The sequence below is a fragment of the Andrographis paniculata genome, unplaced genomic scaffold (genome assembly GCF_009805555.1).
Source record: "Andrographis paniculata isolate CXL003 unplaced genomic scaffold, ASM980555v1 Contig95END, whole genome shotgun sequence".
NCBI classification, from domain to species: domain Eukaryota; kingdom Viridiplantae; phylum Streptophyta; class Magnoliopsida; order Lamiales; family Acanthaceae; genus Andrographis; species Andrographis paniculata.
In genome coordinates this window covers 2,411,106-2,433,028 of record NW_026137634.1, presented here as the reverse complement: position 1 = coordinate 2,433,028, position 21,923 = coordinate 2,411,106, and the positions used below count along the sequence as shown (strand labels likewise).

At 28.7% G+C, this 21,923-nt stretch overlaps 4 protein-coding genes across 4 annotated transcripts; 2 read left to right on the top strand and 2 right to left on the bottom strand.

The window, feature by feature from the left end:
• Positions 1-610: 610 nt before the first annotated feature.
• On the bottom strand, positions 611-5,351 carry LOC127243462 (cinnamoyl-CoA reductase 1). The gene is made up of 5 exons (XM_051263491.1): positions 5,152-5,351; positions 4,902-5,056; positions 3,753-3,938; positions 3,070-3,422; positions 611-1,029 (listed from the first exon to the last, which is right to left on the bottom strand). The coding sequence occupies exons 1-5, from the start codon at positions 5,270-5,272 to the stop codon at positions 855-857; spliced, it is 990 nt and encodes a 329-aa protein (XP_051119448.1). The 5' UTR covers positions 5,273-5,351; the 3' UTR covers positions 611-854.
• Positions 5,352-13,642: 8,291 nt separating this feature from the next.
• Positions 13,643-15,715, top strand: LOC127243382 (probable CCR4-associated factor 1 homolog 6). Its single transcript, XM_051263369.1, has 2 exons — positions 13,643-14,165; positions 14,469-15,715. The coding sequence occupies exon 2, from the start codon at positions 14,616-14,618 to the stop codon at positions 15,438-15,440; it is 825 nt and encodes a 274-aa protein (XP_051119326.1). The 5' UTR covers positions 13,643-14,165; positions 14,469-14,615; the 3' UTR covers positions 15,441-15,715.
• Positions 15,716-17,582: 1,867 nt separating this feature from the next.
• On the bottom strand, positions 17,583-18,120 carry LOC127243384 (uncharacterized). The gene has a single exon (XM_051263371.1). It carries the CDS (start codon positions 18,076-18,078, stop codon positions 17,725-17,727), a length of 354 nt encoding a protein of 117 aa, XP_051119328.1. The 5' UTR covers positions 18,079-18,120; the 3' UTR covers positions 17,583-17,724.
• Positions 18,121-19,390: 1,270 nt separating this feature from the next.
• On the top strand, positions 19,391-21,613 carry LOC127243383 (deSI-like protein At4g17486). The gene is made up of 3 exons (XM_051263370.1): positions 19,391-19,836; positions 19,957-20,244; positions 21,223-21,613. The coding sequence occupies exons 1-3, from the start codon at positions 19,695-19,697 to the stop codon at positions 21,459-21,461; spliced, it is 669 nt and encodes a 222-aa protein (XP_051119327.1). The 5' UTR covers positions 19,391-19,694; the 3' UTR covers positions 21,462-21,613.
• The last annotated feature ends 310 nt before the right edge of the window (positions 21,614-21,923 follow it).

The following is a 21,923-nucleotide window of genomic DNA, read 5'->3' as shown; positions in this document are numbered from 1 at the left end:
ACGGATGAAGCCATGGATTAGGAACTTTTAAACTCATTTCCTGGCAATAGTTCCTAGCTTAATCCTCGCCATTATTGGTGGACCATCGGGAGCCGGAAACTTGATCATCGTTGCTTCGGTAAAACACTCGATCCTCTCATTTCGCATCAAATACATTTGTTGCGCCTATCTATCATTCGATTTAAAGTTTCTTTGATGCAGATGATCTCGTCATTTGAACTTCCTTATGCACTAATCCCGCTTCTCAAGTATCGAATTTAAATTTTATTACATAATTTATGTTATCGTCAGCTCAAATTATACTCAGAATCTCAACATATAATTTATATTAAAAACGCATGTACCTAATATACGTTGCGGGCAGGTTGCAGCCGCAACATGGATCATCGGGTGTCTACTAATGGGAATAAACAGCTATTACCTTGTGGAGAGATTGGCCTCTTCCCTCCGGGGAAGCGACATGAACACGGCGGGCACCGTGTTCTTTGGCCTGCTCGGCTTCTCGGGCATGCTCATTTATCTCATAAGCATCGCTTACCTTGTCGTCCGGAGGAACGAGGAGGGCACAGGGACGGCCTCGGAGAACCTGCCTATAGAAAACAGAGTAAGCTAAAGAAAAAGGGCTAATAATAAGCCATCTTAGTCATTTATCAGCAACAATGGTAACACAAATTAATTATCAATGAGCAGTCTTTGGAGTGAACACACAAATGATTGGCACAAACACATAATGATATATATGTATATAAATATGTATCTATTGGAGGGTATGTAGATAGGGTTATAGAAATGGGGGTTTGGTAGCTTCACTGATGGTGATGGAAGCAAAGAAGACAGACCAATAGAGACAGAGGTTAAGAGGGTGGGTGTTGATTGTGATCGGGGATTGGGATGTGGCCATGTTCCTCGAGGCTTTTGACAGTGTCGTATAAACACAGCTTGACAGGTGTGAATTCCAGGCCAAGATCTCGGAGCTTTTGGTTGGAGAATTTGTATGGTTTCTTTCTTGGGTTCTTCTCATCAGAGCACCTGAAACAAAACAAAACAAAAGTCCAAAGTTTGTTCAACAACACCAATTCAACAATATGTATCATTTGCAGTAAGTAAAATTGACCACCATTAGTCCAAGAGTAGACTTACGTGTTGAAAATGATGCCAAAGCCACCTAAAATTGCAATAATGATATATATATATATACACATAAATATTTTCCACACAAATTTTCTACTTGCAGTTAACACACTGTTACATCAAACTTGCGTCACATTTCTTATATTCCCAAACGATAAAAATGCATTAATTAAGCATCATTTCCTATAATATTTTTATTAATTCTCCTAATTCACAGTAAAAAAATTTTAAAACTATATTGGAGGCTCTGTGACTATTTTTTCCTAACAATTCGAACTATGTGAGACGATCATTTTTCATTCGATATAATATTAGAGTCTGACTAGATCTCGAGTTCGAATTCCGCCGCCCCTTTGCAGCATATTCATGTGCAAATCGTATACCTCCACATCTGAGGGGCATAGTAGGGACTCAAAGATTCCAATTTTTAGATGAAACGACATTCTACATCCCACAAACTATAAATACTGCATTCAGATATAAATCATAGAGTAGAAGTAAATGAAAACAAACATAAAAACCATGGATCACCAAGTTTAGGGCAAAATGAACAGAGCTGCACAAATTTGATAAAAATAATAATAATAAAAAAAATGCATGATAATTATTGCAATAGAGACTTTCTAGTCGCCCATGAAAGCGACTGCATGTTTTTTATGGACCACATTTATTGCGTCCCTACAAGGAAATTGGTGCTACGCAATCTCTCTCTCTCTCTCTCTCTCTCTCTCTATATATATATATATATATATATCTAGCATGAAAGAAGACTAGAGGAGGAGTATTGAGTGCGTCTCCCACTTGCAATATTAATTAATTAATGGGAAAAAAAAAAAAAACAGAAAACTTTATACAAAGTATGGAAGGATAAATAAGAGAAAGTGGATTATGCGACACGTATGCATAAAAAAGAAATGCTGGTGAGACATTTGTGGGGAGATCAGAAGAGGAGAAATCGATGGGAATGTGTGACCAAATGGACTTAAATGGAAGGGGTTTGGTAATGAAAATGACAGAATGCCGGGTGTGGGTCACGACTCTTTTTAATTTTTAATATACTACAAGATTAAAGTTAAACATGTATACTTGAAAAACAGTATAATATGTAATTAATAATGTATTTTTCTCTAGATTTAAGGTTTTAGGTAAGATTCTGAGTAAAATATACGCTTCTGCTCAGAAAATTTTCCACGTAATGCTGCTTTATGTAAAGTTTCAATATAAATTCAATATAAATTTTCTTTACTAAGTAATTTCAGGACTAAGACTATCAATACGAATATGTAAAGTAATTGACCAAATCAACTACTGCTTTATTTATTTATTTTTTCATTTTTTGATGACGTGGGTAAATTTTCGGTCGAATTTAATACTCTGTAAACCATGTGTAGCAGGTGATATGAGGCGTTGAGATTTGAATCCAATCCTTACACCGGTAGGCTATCCCAAACTTTAGTAGAGCAAAATTGAGTTCTTGAGTATAATGCACTATTTGAACTCTAGCACATGTATTTTAATTTTAACCTAACTTTTAGGATTAGAAACAGAATTGTATAGCACGAGGACGAGCTCAAATATACAGTAAAAGTTCGACTCGGTTCTTTTAGGATTCGAACTAACATGATGATTCGCGTTTAATGTATAAATCAAATATATTTACTTTTATTCATAATTTATTTAGAAAACTATTTTTAAGCTGAGCGCAAACTCGTTTAAAAAATAATAATTTTTTAATTCAAACATGACTTGTTTATTTCTATAAATGAACTGTTAACTAGTGGGATCAAATTAGGCTTGCGAGCTACCATGTTCATTTAATATCTCTAGGTGCAAATATATGATTTAAGAATTTTCAAAATATGAGAGAAACTTAAACTACCACATTTTATCTACTAGCAAATGCATATACGATAAATTTAGAGGAGTTTGTCGACTTACTTGGTAGGGATGGGATATTCCGGGAACAACTTGGCAAGAATCTCCACCACCTCGCCGCGGTGGAGCACGCTCTCGGCGCAGAGGTACCGTCCCGATGCAGCTGGCGTTTCGTATAGGATTATGTGAGCCAATGCGACATCCTTGACATGAACATAGGCTTGGACAGAGTTGGCATAAGTCTTGGCAGAGCCGGTCAGGTACTTGAGTATATGAAGAACGCTAGCATTCACGGTGCGTTGCAGCAATGGCCCGAGAACGAGCACCGGGTTGATCGCCACCATGTCCACTCCTAATTCCTTGGCGCAATCCCACGCCGCTTGCTCAGCCACCGCCTTCCCGTAGCAATACCAATTCTACAAATTAGAACGTTAAAACGATCATCCCACTTAAAAAATTAAAATTATATGAATATGCATTATTAATTTACATATTATCCATCTAGGCAAATATATCAAAATCAACAAAATAATACCATTAGTTAGGACAAAGGGAGTATATGTCAAGCAGCACAAGGCACATTGAGGAAATATCCACTTAATTAGGTTAACATAAACATGTGTTATACAATGTTTGAAAAGTAAAATTAATATTTAATATATTGATGTTGATTTGAAATTTTTGGAAATTTTTTTTAAGTAAATAGTAAAAAAAGAAAAAGTAAATACTTTAAGAAATAAAACTACCTTAGTATTTTTGCAGAACTCAAGGTCACTCCAGCAAGTTTCATCCACAACTTTATCAGGGTCTCTATTTGGATCCATGTACACTGCACCAATGGAGGAGGTTAACACCACACGGCGGACTTTGGCCTCAGCGGCGGCGGTTATCACGTTTTTGGCGCCATTCACCGCCGGCTCCACCATTTGCTCCTATGTGTCGTCACCGGACACGTAGAACAGTCACACAAGATAAGCATAAAATTAGGTGAGGTAGACAGGAAATTATTGATTGATCACACTGTTAATTTTTGTTATAAAAAATAAGAGTTAGGTATGTGACGTGGGCATCCCATCATCCCATCAGCATCAAGAACAAGGCTACAAATCTACCAAATATATTTCGAGCATTTAGTACTTAGGGTTAAATCGTTCTATGATTAATGTGCGGTTAACACTGTTCAACCTAAACAGGACGTATTTGTTACTGTTAGAATAATGTTAAAAGCAATCTAATCAAGGCTGTAAATACTTCAGATCAAAAAAAAAAACTAAATACACCACAAATTAGGGGTGGATTTGATTTTCACTTGATAATGTATGTAAAAAATAAATGTATGCAAATAGTTTTGAGGAATTTAAAGAAATACGACGAATTTCAAGTCATCTTCAAAATCCGACACGTCATTTCCCACTTTCAAGGTGCATCATAGATGTAGACTAAATCTTGACCGTCTAATGCCAGCACGCTAGCCCCTACCTACTGGTTGGTTGGTAGATTTTGCAGAGGTATTGTTCGGTAATCAGTGCAAGGTGAAAATAAAAATGACTTTTATACGGTTAAAGAATATTCCAAAAGTTAAAGAGAATTTGGAGAGTTTGTAAAACTATATAATGTATTTGTACAAGGAGAATGTTTCCGAAATTTGCATATTAATAGTGAAAACACAAACTATTGAAATAGTATAGGAAAAGGACTTGAATGAATTAGGTAGTGAATTATGGTGACCATTATGCGCCGCAGGAACTCCACCTGGGAAACAGTCGCAAATAATTTCCCCAGTTCTAAGCTACTTCACCAAATCCACGCTGAAAGTTCACTAAATTTGATTACCAATTCAAACACATTCGTACAGATACTGAAATATACACACAAATACGTATATACGAACTTACTGGATCGTCGGTGACAGGCGAGGCCGTGTGGAAAACGCCGTCGCAACCACTAATAGCTGCACGCAAGCTCTCGTAGTCGCTAAGTTCAGCCTTGCACAGAATCAGCCTTTCATCCGCTCCTTCAAGTCCTCTTAAATGCGAATTCTTCGGATCCTCTACAAAATCGAAACAATCAACCAGATCACATATTGCACCAACATGTCGCTGCAAAAATCGACAAATTCTCACCACTAATTCATTAATTAATTACCTGGATTTCTGACGGTTCCTCTGACCGTGTAGCCTCTTTCAAGCAGAAGTTTCACCAACCACGACGCGATGAATCCTCCAGCGCCGGTGACACAGACGACTTTTCCGGTAACCGCCGGCATCGTTTGCACCTATACAATGAGTACTCCACAGAGAAAATCGAGAGTGATCCACTGAAGGAATTTACGAGTAAAGGAAGCTCTTGCCGCTGCGCAGTATTTATAATGCGGAAAATCAATTGTAACCACTTCACCAACCACGCCCTTTTTTCCCACTAAAAAAAGTAATTTTATTATTTTAAATCAGAATTGGAATTTTTTTTTTTTTTTTAAGAAATATATTCATTTTTTATATTTGAAATTTAAATGCAAATGTTTATTTTTATTGGTGGGGTTGTTGGATATTACTGTAATTTTATTTTTTGCCGTGTTTTTCATTTAATGTTGCGAACCAAAATCACGTTGTAGTAATTATATTACTTACATTTCTATGGGAACGATTTAATTATTTTTTTCTTATTTACAATGAAGATTTTTTTTTTTTTAATATTAAAGGATTTTAATAGCATATAATCAAAATAAATTCTTTCATAAGGTAATAGCATTTTGGTAATTGAAATTTACTATTCCCTTGTCCTTATCCACCAAATTTAATTACTTTACTTTTTTCTTCAACCATATTTACACTATTACTAATTTTTGTAGTTAAAAAATAATTCAATATTTTATTTTTTTTTAATATAATTAAATTTGCTAGTTAACTAGTTTTCTTTCATCTCTAATTTACTTTGTTAGAAAATCGTAGAGATAATATGAAAATAACATTGTCCCATGTAACGCTTAATTTTCTTAAAATTCTCAATTCCTAAATTATTTTTTTTTATTAGTCTCTATTCATATAATGTTTTCATTTAGCTCTCTATTTATTCCACATCACTCCCTCCCTGCTTGTAATTATTACACATTTTTACCCATTTTACCATCTAAATATTTTTTTTATTTATATTTTTATCCACCCAATATAATCCAAAACCCTTAGGTAAATAATATTTAATTATATTATTTGTTTATCTATAAAATAAATCTATTTATTTTATATAAATAAATTTTTGTTAGAATCTATTTACTTATAGCTCAATAATTTTTGCAGGATTTTTACAATACATTAGTTTTTATAATAAAAAATTATTTTTTCAAATAAAAATTTATTATTTTCAGCTTGTTTATTATATTACTCATACTTATATTTAATTGAAATCAATATTTTATTATGAGTACTTTTGTATTATATTTTATTATTATTATTATTTCTTGTCAATTTTTTTTTTTTTGGTAATCTTTTATTTTATATTTAAATTAATAAAAAGTATAAATAAATTATAAAAATTACAGTGTAGTTGAAAAAAGAGAAGAAAAATGATTAAAAAAAAAATTAAACGAGGGTACTTTAGGGTTTGTACATAAATAGGGAGTGAAAATGAATAAATTTGTAAAAATAGGAAATAAGGAAGATAAAATTAATGTTTATGGAGTAAATAAGAATATGAATATAGAATTAGAGAGATACGTGGAAGTTGTCCATTATGTAATATATATATATATATCTTAGAAAACGTATTTTTTGAAAATTATTAAAAAAAAAAAAAAACACCCAAAAATTATATAAATACCCTTTATTATCTTTTGCATTATTCTCATTTTTCAATAAAATATTGATTTTGCTTAATTTCCCAACCAAATCCAATAGAAAATTTTACCGATGGAATGAATGTTTAATAAATTTGTTAGTTCTACTTTAAGTATATTTTTCAGGTGATATATTTTTCATATGTTTTAAACTATAAATTTTCCCATCTAAATTGATTTTATAAACTATATTTAGAAGGAATTTAAAAAAAAAAAAAAAAAAAACTGTAAAATTCTTTAGATATTAAATTCATGCCTCAAAAATATAAAGGAAATAATAAGTAATAATTTTTTTTTTATTTCTTTGAATGAATATTACATGGAAATAATAATGTATAAATTTCATCAATACTATACTTATTTTATACTCCCTCCATTCCGCGAAAGATGATTCATTTTGTTAGGGACACGGTATTTTAGGTAGTGTAAGTTATTAAGTTTTGATAATATTTTATTATTTTTTATATGTATAGTGTTGTTTGTATTTTAAATATTTTTAGAATTATATCTCAATAAAATATATGCAATATAGATATCATTTTGTAGACAATAAAATTTTATATAATACAAATGAATAAAAATATTTATTTATTATTACCATAAATTAGTTTTATAAAAAATGAAGAGTTTTAAAGGTAGATAAAAATATTTGTTAATTGAAGAGAATGATATAAATAAAAGGGTTTTAAGTGGATCTACGCGTAAGATTGTGAAACGTACCAAAAAAAAAAAAAATAGAGTCATCTGTGACGGGACGGAAAGGGTATTTGTATGTGACACCATATATCCAAACGAAAAATGATATGTTGGTCGCATGAATTATTACCATATATTGTCGATATATTTGTATTATATTAATATTTATATTTTATAAATTATCAGTGCATAGCTTCATATATTAGGCTACTGTTAATCAATAGAATATTTATTATTGCTAATTAGCAACATGTCGTCACTTAAATAATCAATATGATAAAATAAAAATAAAAATAAAAATAAAAATAAAAATTGTAGCAGACCAAAAAATTCTTTGATTTTCCGTTAATTGATCCTTGCAGCCAAAATTAAAATACTTATCTGGATAACATTACAATATTAACTATAAACTTTTAAAGTTAGGATTCTATATCTTTATGTATTAAGCGCGTTTTTCATATATATATTAATTTTTTAAAAAAATAAATTATCAAATCAATATTTTTTTTCAAATAGTAAAAAATAAAAATTCACATAAATAAAAAAAAATGTATAAATGCTCCTACAGTTTTAAATCTTTGTTTTATTTAACTCTATTTATTTTTATATTTTTATACTATATCATATTTTTTTTTACACAATAATATATATAATAAATTTTTATGAAAAAATAAATTTAAAACAAATTATTTTGATACAAATTTAAGTATTATTTTATCTAAATGGAGAAAAAAACACGTGATATTAAGAGGATAGGAACTCTGGTAATGTTGTAAAGAATTTTGAAGAGTGTATTATTCTCTTTAAGGCTAATATACATTGGAAAAAATTTGAACTTTATTACATTAGGTGTTTTTGTTTGTTGTTTTGAGTTTTAAATTAAGATTTTTAATAATACGAATTTATTTTAATAATTATTTAACATGAGATATTTTAATTACAAAATTAATATCCAATATAAGTTTGCTTAGACACAAATATTAATAAATAATAATATTTTAATATTAAAAGAATAGTGAAAAAATAAGTATTAAGTAAAATTTATTGAAAAAAAAATAATTAAAAAAAAATTGAGTGCAAGTTGTTTACTATAAATATGTTATATATGAGTTAAGAGGACCATAGAAAAAAACAACAAAAAAAAAAAAAGTGATATATTTTTAATAGACAAAAAAACTGAAAAATAAAATTTTAATTTGATATTTTTAAAAATAAAAAAGAAATGTATAGTAACACGATATATTTGAAAAAAACCCCACCAAATACGTCCATACTTTTTCAAACTTTATAAAAATATATGTATACGTAAAGTATGTCACAAAATATAGTAATATAATTTTTAATTTTTTAGAAAACATATTATATATATATATATTATTATATGCAATCCAACCCCCTAGGTACCTAACCTCAAATTTATTTTTGCATATATTTTTTTAAAATGCTCCAAAACACTAAATTATAGGAGTATTTGTAAACACACGGTTTGTTCTTTTTGTATGGATATATTTTTATTTTTATTTAAGAAATAAAAAAATTGTATTGATAATATAAAAATAATATTTTATATTGAATAATTAATTTTTTAATGAGTAAAATATATATATTTCTTTTGTTCTATAACAAAGTATCCATTTTTTTATTTTATTCTATCCCATAATAAAGTATTCATTTTTCATTTTTTTTTAGTAATTGTACTATCTACCTAACATTACAAATACTCTTACAATTTACAATATATTACACAAATGTCATTACCTTTATATTACACGTACTAAAAAAATTATTTAATCATTTCTACTTTATTCATATTGTATTCTAATATAATATTAATATTTTTAAAATTACATGAAAAAAATAAATAAATATTTACTTATGAAGTATTATATTATAATACATATTTTTTAATATTATTTATAAAAAATGTTATCTATAAAAACACTGTGTGTAAACATATTAATTTAGTCTGTGTCTTTAACTTTTTTGAACTTTTTTATGGAAAGGGGATACCTTCATCTTAATTATAAGAAATATAAATCATTTATGTTTTTTATATTTTATTTTTACCTATATATATATTATTTATTAAAAAAGATCTTATTTATGGTATAAAGTATATTATAATTTATATATTATAATAATTTTTATTTTTTTGTTTAGAGTTTGGGTTTTAGATTTGAATTTTGATTTTTGAATACTAAAAATTTAAATTTAATAATTGTATGATATGATGTAAATAGATGTTGATATGATATAAGGAATTAATAATTTTGAATACTAATTGAAATTCATAATTGTGATATAAGAATTCCTTATATTTTGAATGTAAAATTAATTTTTCGTATAATATTAAAAAATAAGTATTTGATTTAATATTTTTAGAGAAAAAAATAATCCACTCGATTAAAGAAAAGTATTCTTTTTAATATTTTCATCTTCGTCCGTCTAACTAAAAAATATTAATTTTTATTATAATAAAATTAATCACATACGAATATCAAAATACTCTTTAATATTTACGTAAATTATAAATATATCATTACATATATTAATTTATAGTTTTATACATAAAATATAAATGACAAAAATACCAAAATCATCCTACATACTATAATAAAATACTCTTTCCGTCATTCAAATTTATGCTCATTTTTTTTTTTTTTTGTCATCGAAAACTATTTGCGTTTCCCTTTTAAGTAAAAAATTATTATATTTTTGTATTTTTTTACTATAAAAAGAAAAAAAAGTAACAATTATTAGTCACTTTTATTAACTCTCGTGTTCGGTTAAATGAACACAGAATTATATGACGGAGGGAGTAATAAATATTTAAAAAAAAAAAAAGCCTTGGAACCATATTTCTCATTATTGATTTATTTTGTTTTTTAAAATAAATATATAAAAAGGAAACACTGAAGTAAAATTTTCGACAAAAGGTACCAACTTCAAAGGCCCACATGAAAATGATGTTTGGTGTAGAAAAAACTAAAATAAAAAAATGAACGGTTGTGGTTCTGCCAGCACTACTGTGGCATTGTATGGTTCTTTCAGCCTTTTACCAACCCCCATTCTTTATTGGGCCATGCCCATTTATTATTAGGGCCAATCTGGCCCAATTTCCAAAGAGTTCAATTAGGACTTTAAATAAATACTTAAAATTATATATATATACATTAAAAAGAAAAACGAATACTCCATCGGTCCCGCAAGAAAGTTACCATTGGGTTTTTGTGTGTTGATATTTGAATATTAATTATGATATTAATACGTAGTACAAATCAAGAAAAGAAAACAAAAATATGTTTATTAGTGTCTTATAATACATATACAATGATATTTGTCATGTAAATTATTCATATATAAGGATATTTTTAATATTAAATACAATGATGCAAAAACTAAATCGCAACCTTCTTGCGAAACGGATGGATGGAGTATTACAACTATAAATTCAAATTAATTTTTCTATTATAACATAACATTTGTAATAATAGTTTGCTTTAAAAATCATTATATTAAATACGGATTTTATTTAAAATATTATAAGAGTGTTCTTTCAATAATTTTTTAACACATTTTTTGATTAATATTATAAAAAACACAATAATGTATATATATATATACAATATATTTTTTTTGTTTAATTATGTTTCTTTACCAAAATTTTCTCAAATTTTACTATTTGAACTATGTATTTTCTGAAAAATATATATTTTTTTCTCTTACAAAATATCTCATTAAACATTATTTTAATATCAAACTCAAACCAATTTTTTTCAAACTCAACCAAAAGAAATATCACAATTGAACCTAATATATTTGTTAAATCCATTACTTTATATTTGTAGAGTTCACATAAACATGGGTGTGTTTGTTTGGAGGTTTGTATTTTGAGTTGAAATTTAAATAATAAAAATTATGAATTTAAATAGTTGTATGTTGTGATATAAATAGATTTTAATGTCATATTTTGAATGTAAAATTGATTTTTAGTATAATATAAAAAATAAAAAATAGGTGTTTGATTTGATATTTTTTGAGATAAAAATGAGATGAATAGTATATTTAAAATCCAATTCCCTAAACAAACACACCCTTTAGTAAAACATTTATGAGATTAAAAAAAAAAAGTATTTGAGGTCATGTTTATAAAATGCGACTAGTGATGAATACTATCAAAAATGTAAATAATATCTACGTAAACAATATGATAGTCTACTGTTCAGTTTATCTTCTACCAATCTTTAGAAGTCTAAACCACAAAAAAAAATCATTAAAATCAATGCTCGAGAGACCTATGCCATAGTTTTATATCACGCTTACAAGCCGATCTGGTGATATAATTTTTAAATCTATTTCTTTGAAAACGTGATTTCATTATTTGAATCTATAGATCGAATTTGCAGGTGAGTTACTTTGGCATATTTCAAACTCGGGGCATGCCCACAAGGTCGAAATCGAGGGATTGGAAAGAAATAAAGATAAAATAACAAAATCAACAAAAGATACACAACACAACAAAGTTCATTGTCAAAAAAACTTTACTGTACCTCATTCGCCATCTTATGACAATACTATTGATGTCGTTGTATTGTCTTAAGTTTGTGGTGTTAGAGAAGAACAAAAGCCCGACAATGTATGGCTTACACCTAAAGGCGTTTATCTATCTGTTGGTGGTGATCGAAATCGGAATTGAAATCGAATCAGAATCGAACAAGTTCTAAAGTAACCATGGTGCATCAACCATATCCATCCTTTTATTGTTATTCTTGTGGATGTTATGAACACACAACTAACTTTTGATTCTTATGTCGAGTGAACTTTAATTCCATATCTTTCTCTATACAGGTGTGTTTGTTTGGGGAACTGAATTTTAAATACACTATTCATTCTATTTTTTTTTCTCTAAAAAACATCAAATTAAATATATATTTTTTTTATTTTTTATATTATACTAAAAATCAATTTTACACTCAAAATATCACATCAACACCTATTTATATCACATAATACAATTATTTAAATTTAAAATTTTACTATTTGAATCTCAACTCAAAATTCAGACTCCAAAGAAACACACCCTAATGTTTGATCTTTTGTGCAATAATTGTTTGGAATTTTTGTTGTATGTCATTTCTAGTTTGGAGAATGCACATATTCGCCTCGGGTCCATATTTTAATTTGGGGTTTAAAACTTAGAAGTATTTCCAACATTTCCATTTAAAATATTCATTTATTTATTTTAATAATTACGGTCGGCATGTATTATTAGAATAACATTGTTATATTTTACTTATAATTATAATAATTCATCTATCTACTTTAATTACATTATAGCACTTATGTTGCAAAACAAAATATTAATTTCATCTTTTAAGTAATGGTACGGATTATATGATATTAAAAATATTATTATAATTTATAATATATTATATAAATATAATTATCTTTATATTATATAATAGTGATAGAAATATTTTATTAATTTTTATTTTAATTTGTATTACGTATAAAAATAATATTAATATTAAAAAATTACATATAAAAAAAATATTATCCTAAAACAGAAGTAAATATATCGAATAATAATAATAATAATAATAATAATTCTTTCTCTTATCCAATTATAAGTGTTTACAGTAGATGCTAGAATATCAAAAAAAAAAATATTATCGAAAACAATTATTATTTAATAAAAATAATTATAAATTAAAATTATATTCTCTCCGTCTTATTTATTTAATTTCAATAATTATAAATACAAAAATTTAAATAAAATATAATAAATAAATAATTAAAAAATATATGAATAAAAATAATTAAAAATTAAAATAATAAAATTTAAAATATTATTAAAGTATATAATTATTTAAAAAATAAAAGATCAAATTAAATGAAATATACAAAAATAAAAAAATATAGACAAATTATGTGAGATAAAGATGTAATAAATAATTAATTAATCTAATAAAAAATTTAAAAATTATAAATTAAAAATTGTATATTCATAAACAAATGCTTTATATATATATACATACACACGCGTTCAAGTATAATAAAGAAAAGATGGATGAACATTAAAAACCACAAACTTTGAGAAATAAATGAAGAGAGAGAAAGCGGGAGGGAAAGAGAAAGATATAAAAAGGCGGAAAGAGGTTCGGACAGAAAACCAATATTAAAACAGTGTTTGTGTGTAGAGGCGATCGGAGGAAGGCGGGCCCCACCTGTGTTCCTCTACAACTTTTTCTTCGTTTTTCCGATTAATAATAATAATACTAATAATTCTATCTTCTTCTTCTTCTTTGTCTCACGCAATCAATCTCAATCAGCTTTTCAATTTCATCTTTCTAAATCAAAAACCTAAAAAAAAAGCAAATAATCCAAAAAAATTTTGACCTAGTTTCTGATATTTCATTTCCTCATATGTAGATTTTTCCCCCATTTTCTCAACCCCTTGTTCTTGGTGGTTTGGTTTTCCTCCTCCCTTCGCCGCCTTACATTGTTATCGTGTTTGCTGCTGGTATGTACGCAATCGGTCGTTGATTTGAAGATATTATATGTTCGTGTTATTGCTCGAAGCTGATTCTGGATTTCGGCGGTTACCGTCGCAAGATCTTCTCGTCTCTGCTAGGTATGCCTCCTTTTTCTTCGATCTTGTTTTGTTTTCTGGCTATTGGATGTGATTGGGAGGTTAGGTTACGGTTTAGTTTCTTCGCCGGCGGATGATTTTAGGTTTTTGATTTCTTGTGGATGATTTTGATTTTTGGTTTTAGATCTGGTTAAATCTGAGATTTGTGGTTAGGAGTTGTGAGTTTTTGGATATTAGATCTGGTTCTTGAACTTCTTCGAATTCGGATTTCCTTCGATCTGGTTCTTGAGCTAGGGTTTCTTCGATCTGCTTCCGACGGCGGTTTTTCTTCGAATTTTTCTGCAGATTTGGCTTCGGAAGGTCGACGATCCGGCAGATCTGACTCGATGTTCATCCGAATTCTCGAATTCATACCCTAAGAGTTGGAGAATTTGGGGGATTTCGTTTCGCACATTATTTCGATCCAAAGTCATCTTCGATTCTGAGCCGGAGATGTCTTTGTTGCCTAAGAGCGATTCGATTCAAATCCGGGAGGTCTGGGCGGACAACCTGGAAGAAGAATTCGATCTTATCCGCGGCGTCGTCGACGATTATCCTTACATTGCAATGGACACAGAGTTCCCCGGCGTCGTAATCCGGCCATTGGGCAACTTCAAGAACTCGACAGATTACCATTACCAGACATTAAAGGAAAATGTCGATTTGTTGAAGCTGATCCAATTAGGGCTAACATTCTCCGACGAGAAGGGCAATTTGCCGACGTGCGGAACTGACAAGTACTGCATCTGGCAGTTCAACTTCCGGGAGTTCAATCCGAACGTCGATGTATTCGCGAGCGATTCGATCGAGCTCTTGAGACAGAGCGGGATCGATTTTTCGAAAAACATCGCGCAAGGGATCGATGCGCGGCGGTTCGGGGAGCTTCTGATGTCGTCGGGGATAGTATTGAACGACAACGTCTATTGGGTGACGTTTCACAGTGGTTACGACTTTGGGTACTTGCTGAAGGTGTTGACGTGCCAGAACCTTCCGGAAACCCAGGCCGGGTTCTTCCATCTGATCAACATTTACTTCCCGGTGCTGTACGACATTAAGCATTTGATGAAGTTTTCCAACAGTCTTCACGGCGGGCTGAACAAGCTGGCGGAGCTTTTGGAAGTCGAAAGAGTCGGGATTTGTCATCAGGCAGGGTCGGATAGTTTGCTGACGTCGTGCACCTTCTGGAAGCTTAAGGAGAACTTTTTTAGCGGGTCGTTAGAGAGGTATTCGGGCGTGTTGTACGGTTTGGGAGGCGACGGCGGGGCGGCGCACAGTTAAGAGGTTTGTAAGAAAGATTTGGATCTGTACAACATGTGTTTTGATTAAAACTAGATTGATCGATGGATGAAGACGATGATGATATATACGGTAGTTGTTCGAAGTGACAAGATATTGGGCAGTCGAGACGGGCAGACAGAGAGACGTGGCTTTGTGTTTAGCAGGTATGAGTTATGTTCGAACACTGCTGTTTTGGGTGGTGTTTAGTCGTTAAAAAGACAAATTCAGATTTCGATATATAAAAAACTACTTCTTGTGTTCTTGATTTCTTTTAATCTCGTTTTTTTCTCTCTTTGATCTTTGTTTGAATTAATCGAGAATGTGTTTGATATGGAGAATGAAATTGTAGATGAACGAACAATAGATCGGGTAATAGAAGATTTTGCTGAAGTAGAAATCTGCAGAGAAATAGGGCGTGGTTACACCATCTCTAACGCTACACTTCAATTTTTTTAGTTCATTTTTGTTGTTTCTACGGTACAAATGCAGGTAATTTACTTCAATTTTTACTAAAAAAAATATATTTTTTGTATATTCAATCTTTTATATTATTTTATATAATTTTTTATATTTATAAATTACACGTTAATTTTAATTTATTTTTACATTAGATTTATACATGTATAATTTATATTTTATTTAAAAATTATATATATAAAAATTAACATTTATAATTAATAACTATTACAAATTAAATAATTTTAAATAAATAATTAAATGCTATTAAGATAAGTATGATATTCCCTTCGTCCCATAACAAATATTTATTTGTCCTATAACAAATATTTATTTGTCCCATAACAAAGTTACTATTTACCTAACATTATAAATACTCTTACAATTTACAATATATTACACAAATAACATTACTTTTTACACATATTAATAAGGTTATTTTAATCATTGGTATTTTATTTTTATTATATCTCAATATAATACTAATATTTCTAAAACTATGTACAAAAAGTAAATGAATATTTAATTTCGGGACGGAGGGAGTATAATTACACATAGATAACGTAGTATTATTATTTCATAATATAAAAAAGTGATATAACTAAAATTATATCACTTTAAAAAAAAATAAAATTATACATTATTTTTCAAAAAAAATAAAATTACATATAATCTTTTTAAATATAAAATTATATATCATCTACTTTAAAAATTAAAATTACACAATACATTCCAAAAATATCAAAATTATAAAAAACACCAAGAAAACTCAACTCAAAAAATAGGGGAGGATTTAGGGATGAATTGGATGTGTTTCTTTATTCATTTTTTTTTAATTTAAATTCTATATATTTTTTTATAAAATATTATTTTAATATCAAAAGTCAAATTAATTTTTTTTTCAACAAAAAAGAAAAAAGCATATATATATATATATTAAATACAATTATTGGTCCAAATCGATTTGATTGTTATGGACAATTAAATAATACCAAAAGAACCTGGAGTTATATAGTTCACAAAAGCATCGTATGTACAATGCAAGTGAATAAACAAAACATATCGAAATTTTTATTTATTGTTTATTATTTATTAAATAATTTGTTTTTGTAATTTCATTTTTATAATTTTTACCAATTTTTGTTGTACTTCTTTGGTTCCTATCTATCATTTAAAATTTTGTATTATATTAAACATAATAATATTTTATTTATTAGTAAAAATATATCAAATAATTTTAATATTTTAGTTTTTTTATTATGTATAAATTAATTGTATATATACATTCTATTTGTAATTTATATAAAAATTTAAAAATATAGTTCATAACATATTGTTTATACTGTAATAAAAAATAAATATTTTTTAATAAGATACAACGAAAATAGTAAAATAAATACTTTCAGTTGACAAAAAAAATTTATTATGTTTAATAATATATTATATATTTTTATCTATATTTAAAATATTAATATAGAATATTTTTATAAAATAAATATCTAAGCATAGTAAATATAGTAAATATCAATTTTTTTAAAAAAAATTACATGGAATAGAATATATAAAAAATATTACTTCATCTTTTTTAAATGGTAAAAATAAAAAATATAATTTGAGATGAATTGTTGTTACCTTTCTTAAAAAAACAGAAAAATATATACTATATTCACTACAAAATAATAAAATTATAAATTAGAGATGGTGAAAGAAAAATTGCATTCTATTCTCACATTTTTTTATCTAAATTTGGACCGGTCCGGTTCGGCATGAATCGAAGATAATATGTTATACAAAGGAAATTCCAGCGTAAACGAATCCCGGCGCCGGTTCAAACCAATTCGACCGCTTGAGTGCGACCGGCGCCGTCGGATCTCGCCGGAGAAGAAAAGGACGCCCTACGATTAAACAAATAAAGCATCGCGGCGGCGAGCAGGATTCCGACGAGATCAGCGACGGCGTCCTTCGCGGATGCGCCGGCGGATTTGAAATATCCGAATTCATCGGCGAACTCCTTCGCGGCGCCGGCGGCTAACGAGGCGACGGATCCTAGCCAACTGCTGCGCCGCCTGATGAAAGGACGCCGGCTCCGGCTAGAGACGGCGGAGAAAACGATCGAGACGAAGAAGCAGAAGAGAACGTGGTAGAGCTTGTCAATGGCGAACCAGTCGTCGCCATTCTCCATAGCTGCGCCGCTTCCTACCTCCGCCGCCTTCAGCTGCTAATTCGTACTCTTTTTAATTGGGCCTGATTTGGGCCTGCTTTGGAAATTAATCACCCCAAATAAAGCAGGCCTACTATTTTAGATATTTTTCTTAATAAATATTATTATCTTGGTCAAAAAAATATAGGCGCTTAACTTTCATTCATATCAAATTTTTATTTCTAATTTAAATTTATTCTCGTTCTTTTTTTATTATCTATCTAAATTTATTCTAGTTTTTATTTTTAGTAAAAAAATATTCATTTTGTTCTTTTTTTATTATCTATCTAAATTTATTCTAGTTTTTATTTTTAGTAAAAAAATATTCATTTTGTCCAAATTACAAAGTAAATATTTTTTTCACAAATATTTTTATTTTACATCACATTATTACTTTTTACTCTAAAAAACAAGGGAAAAATATCATTCACTGCTTTTAACTATTTAAAACATCGCCAAAAATAAATGTTTATTTTGTATAATTTATTATATAAATATAATATATTTATAATATAAAATTATTAATACAAAAATTATTCTTTCTTTTAATTTGTATTATATTTTTATATAATAATTAATATTTAAAAATTAACAAAATATGTCAACTTTTTTGAAAAAGTATTATTATTTTTTTTGTATTTTTATATGAGTGAAATTGAAATTTTTATAGAATTAGAAATATGTGGAATCCATCAATACTATTTTATAAATAGATGAAAAGATAGTATATATATATATATATATTTAAATAAGAATTGTAGTGTTTGACTTCCTTGGATCCATAAGTTTATATAAGTTTATTTGAGTATTGATAAATAAAAAGTAAAATAAAATATTATAAAAAATTATTAAAAAATAATAACAAAATAATGGATAAGTATAACTGAATTGATTTTTTTTTTTTTAATAATATAAGAAATTTTGTTGATAATATAACAAATTAATATTTTAAATTAAATAATTAATTTTTATACGAATGGATAATATTATTAACATGTGTATATATTTATATTTTTTAAATAATATTTACGAAGAATTATTATATTGAGAAACTACCCAATCCAATTTATAGATAGATAAGAAATAAAAAGAGGAGGAAGAAAGTACTAAATGAGCTAAAATAGGAATATTTTTACCGAGCGGGATAAACTATTAGTTAGTTATAATATGTACTAGTTAATTTAATAATAAAAAATCGATAAAAATAAATAATAAAAAAATAATAATTTTTTTATACATAAAATAATTTTGCGTAGTCGATCTATTCTCCAGCACAGCCACTTGACCTCATTATGAGTGTACGTTACTTTCTCGGATGAACCACACCCACCTCCATTTTCAAATTTAAAAATATTCTGATTATTTGTTTATTATTTATTTTATTATTATTATTGGATCACACCACCTCTAATTCCAACCAATGCCCTTCTCTTCTCACAAATTCCCTTTAAACCTCCTCCGCCGTGTCTGCCGCTGCTCCGCCGCCGATCGCTTCTCTCCGACGCCGCCGCCGCTCACCGGTTTATGATTCCGTACAAATTCAGATTTCTAAAGGCGGTTTTTAGGCTTTTCCGCACTCCAACCGATTTGAAACCGCAATGTTATGCCGGAAAACTTCCGTCAAAAGCCGCCGTGGATCGGAGGCGGCGGCGGCGGTGCATCTGAACGTCTACGATCTCACCTCCATCAACGGCTACGCCTACTGGCTCGGCCTCGGAGTCTACCATTCCGGCGTTCAAGGTATGCGGTTTCTCTTACATAATCCCCGGTTAATTCCTAATTTCAGATCTGAATCAATCGATTCTTCCAATTCCGTTGCGTTTTTTAACGTCTGCTGAATTCAATTGACTGATTCGGTAGTTCACGGTGTTGAGTATGCATTTGGCGCTCACGAATTTCCGACGACCGGAATATTCGAGTCGGAGCCGCGGCAATGCGACGGTTTCACCTTCCGGAAGTCGATCCTGATCGGGTGGACAGAGCTGACGGCGCGTGAGGTGCGTGCGGTGATGGAGGAGCTCGCCGGACAATACCGCGGCGACGCTTACAACCTCATCACTAAGAACTGCAACCATTTCTGCAACGACGCCTGCCTCCGCCTCACCGGAAATTCGATCCCCCGGTGGGTCAATCGTCTCGCCAGAATCGGTAAGGTTAAATTTCATTATATTTATTTTTTAGTATTATTCTCTCCAGTTCAAATAATAATCAATTTAATATTATTATATTTATTTGTTTGATGTTAGTATATTAGAATATAATTTAACTGATGGAGGAACTATTAATTTAAGGTGTGCTTTTTTAAAAGTTGGTTATTTATTTTAGTTATTAAAAATTATATGGACAATATAAAAAATATTTAATATTGAATTATTAAATTTAAAAAATAAATAAAAAATATATTAATACTCACCGGTTCAGAAAAAAAGTACTATTTGTTCGTTTGCAATTAGATTATTAAATATTAATATTATGGGTGTGTTTGTTTGAAGGATTTTGGTGGATTTTCACTATTCATCCAATTTTTTTCCCCCAAAAACATCAAATCAAACATCTATTTTCATTTTTCATATTATACTAAAAATCAATTTTACATTCAAAACATCACATCAAACCCTATTTATATCACATCATACAACTATTCAAATTCAAAATTTTTACTATTCAAATCCCAATTGAAAATCCAAACCCCCCAAACAAACACACCCTATATGTATAATAACAGTGAAAATACTTATTTTGAAACGTAATATATTGTATTCTTTTATATTATTTTTTTTATCATATTTATTTTTTATATAATTATATTTAATATTAAAAATATTTATATAATTTTTTTACAAATATTCTGTTAAACACTAATAAAAATATTTTTATATATATATTTTTTAATTTATACTACATTTTGTAGTATTTATTTTAAATTGTATCATACAATTGAGTGAAGAGACCTAAATTGATAAGACTATTATATTTATTTATTCTGCCTTCACCTCAGGTTCTACCGCTGTTGTGAGATGACAAATTCCATTATATTTATTTTTATAATTTTTTTTATTAATTTAAAATTGATTAGACTATTCATATTAATTTTTATTGTATTTATTTATTTTGCTTTCACCTCAGGATTCTTTTGCCGGTGTGTGATCCCGGACAAATTCAATTCGACAAAAGTCCGGCACCACAAAATCGACGCGGAAAACGGCTGTTGCCGGGCCGAAAAGAATCTGGAAAGCAGATCAAATAGGTTCGGTATCGGGTCATCAAATTCATCCTCATCCTCATCAAGTTCACCTCCAAATTCAAATTCGAGAAGCAGACGAGGGGGCGGCTCGTTGCTTCTCGATAGGAAAGCATTAAATTAATACAAAAAATTTAAAATCAAAATCACAAATATTGTTTTTTTTTTTTCAATGGGAGTTACCACTATATTGATTCATTTCTTGTAAATCAATGCCCATTATTTTTTATTTGATTTGATTTGATTTTAAAAAATGAATGAAGAAGTGTTGTTATCTGTTGGTTGTTATTCCTTTTTCCAGAAACAGCTTAATTTATTAGAGACATTTATGGAATCATTGCAAGTTAGTGTGCAGAATTCATGCCTTTTTGAAAAGCTACCATACGCTTTATTCTCCCTCCAACTGCCTTTTCATGATTTACCTGCCCTGTGTTCGACTCATTCTGTCGACAAATTTAGGCTACTTATAATTTTTTTTAGTACTATTAATTATTATTAAAAAAATTTAAAAAAATAAAAATAAAAATATTTCATTTTAGGACCGAAACTGGGACCCAACGCTCGAGTGAGGGATGTCTCACTTGAC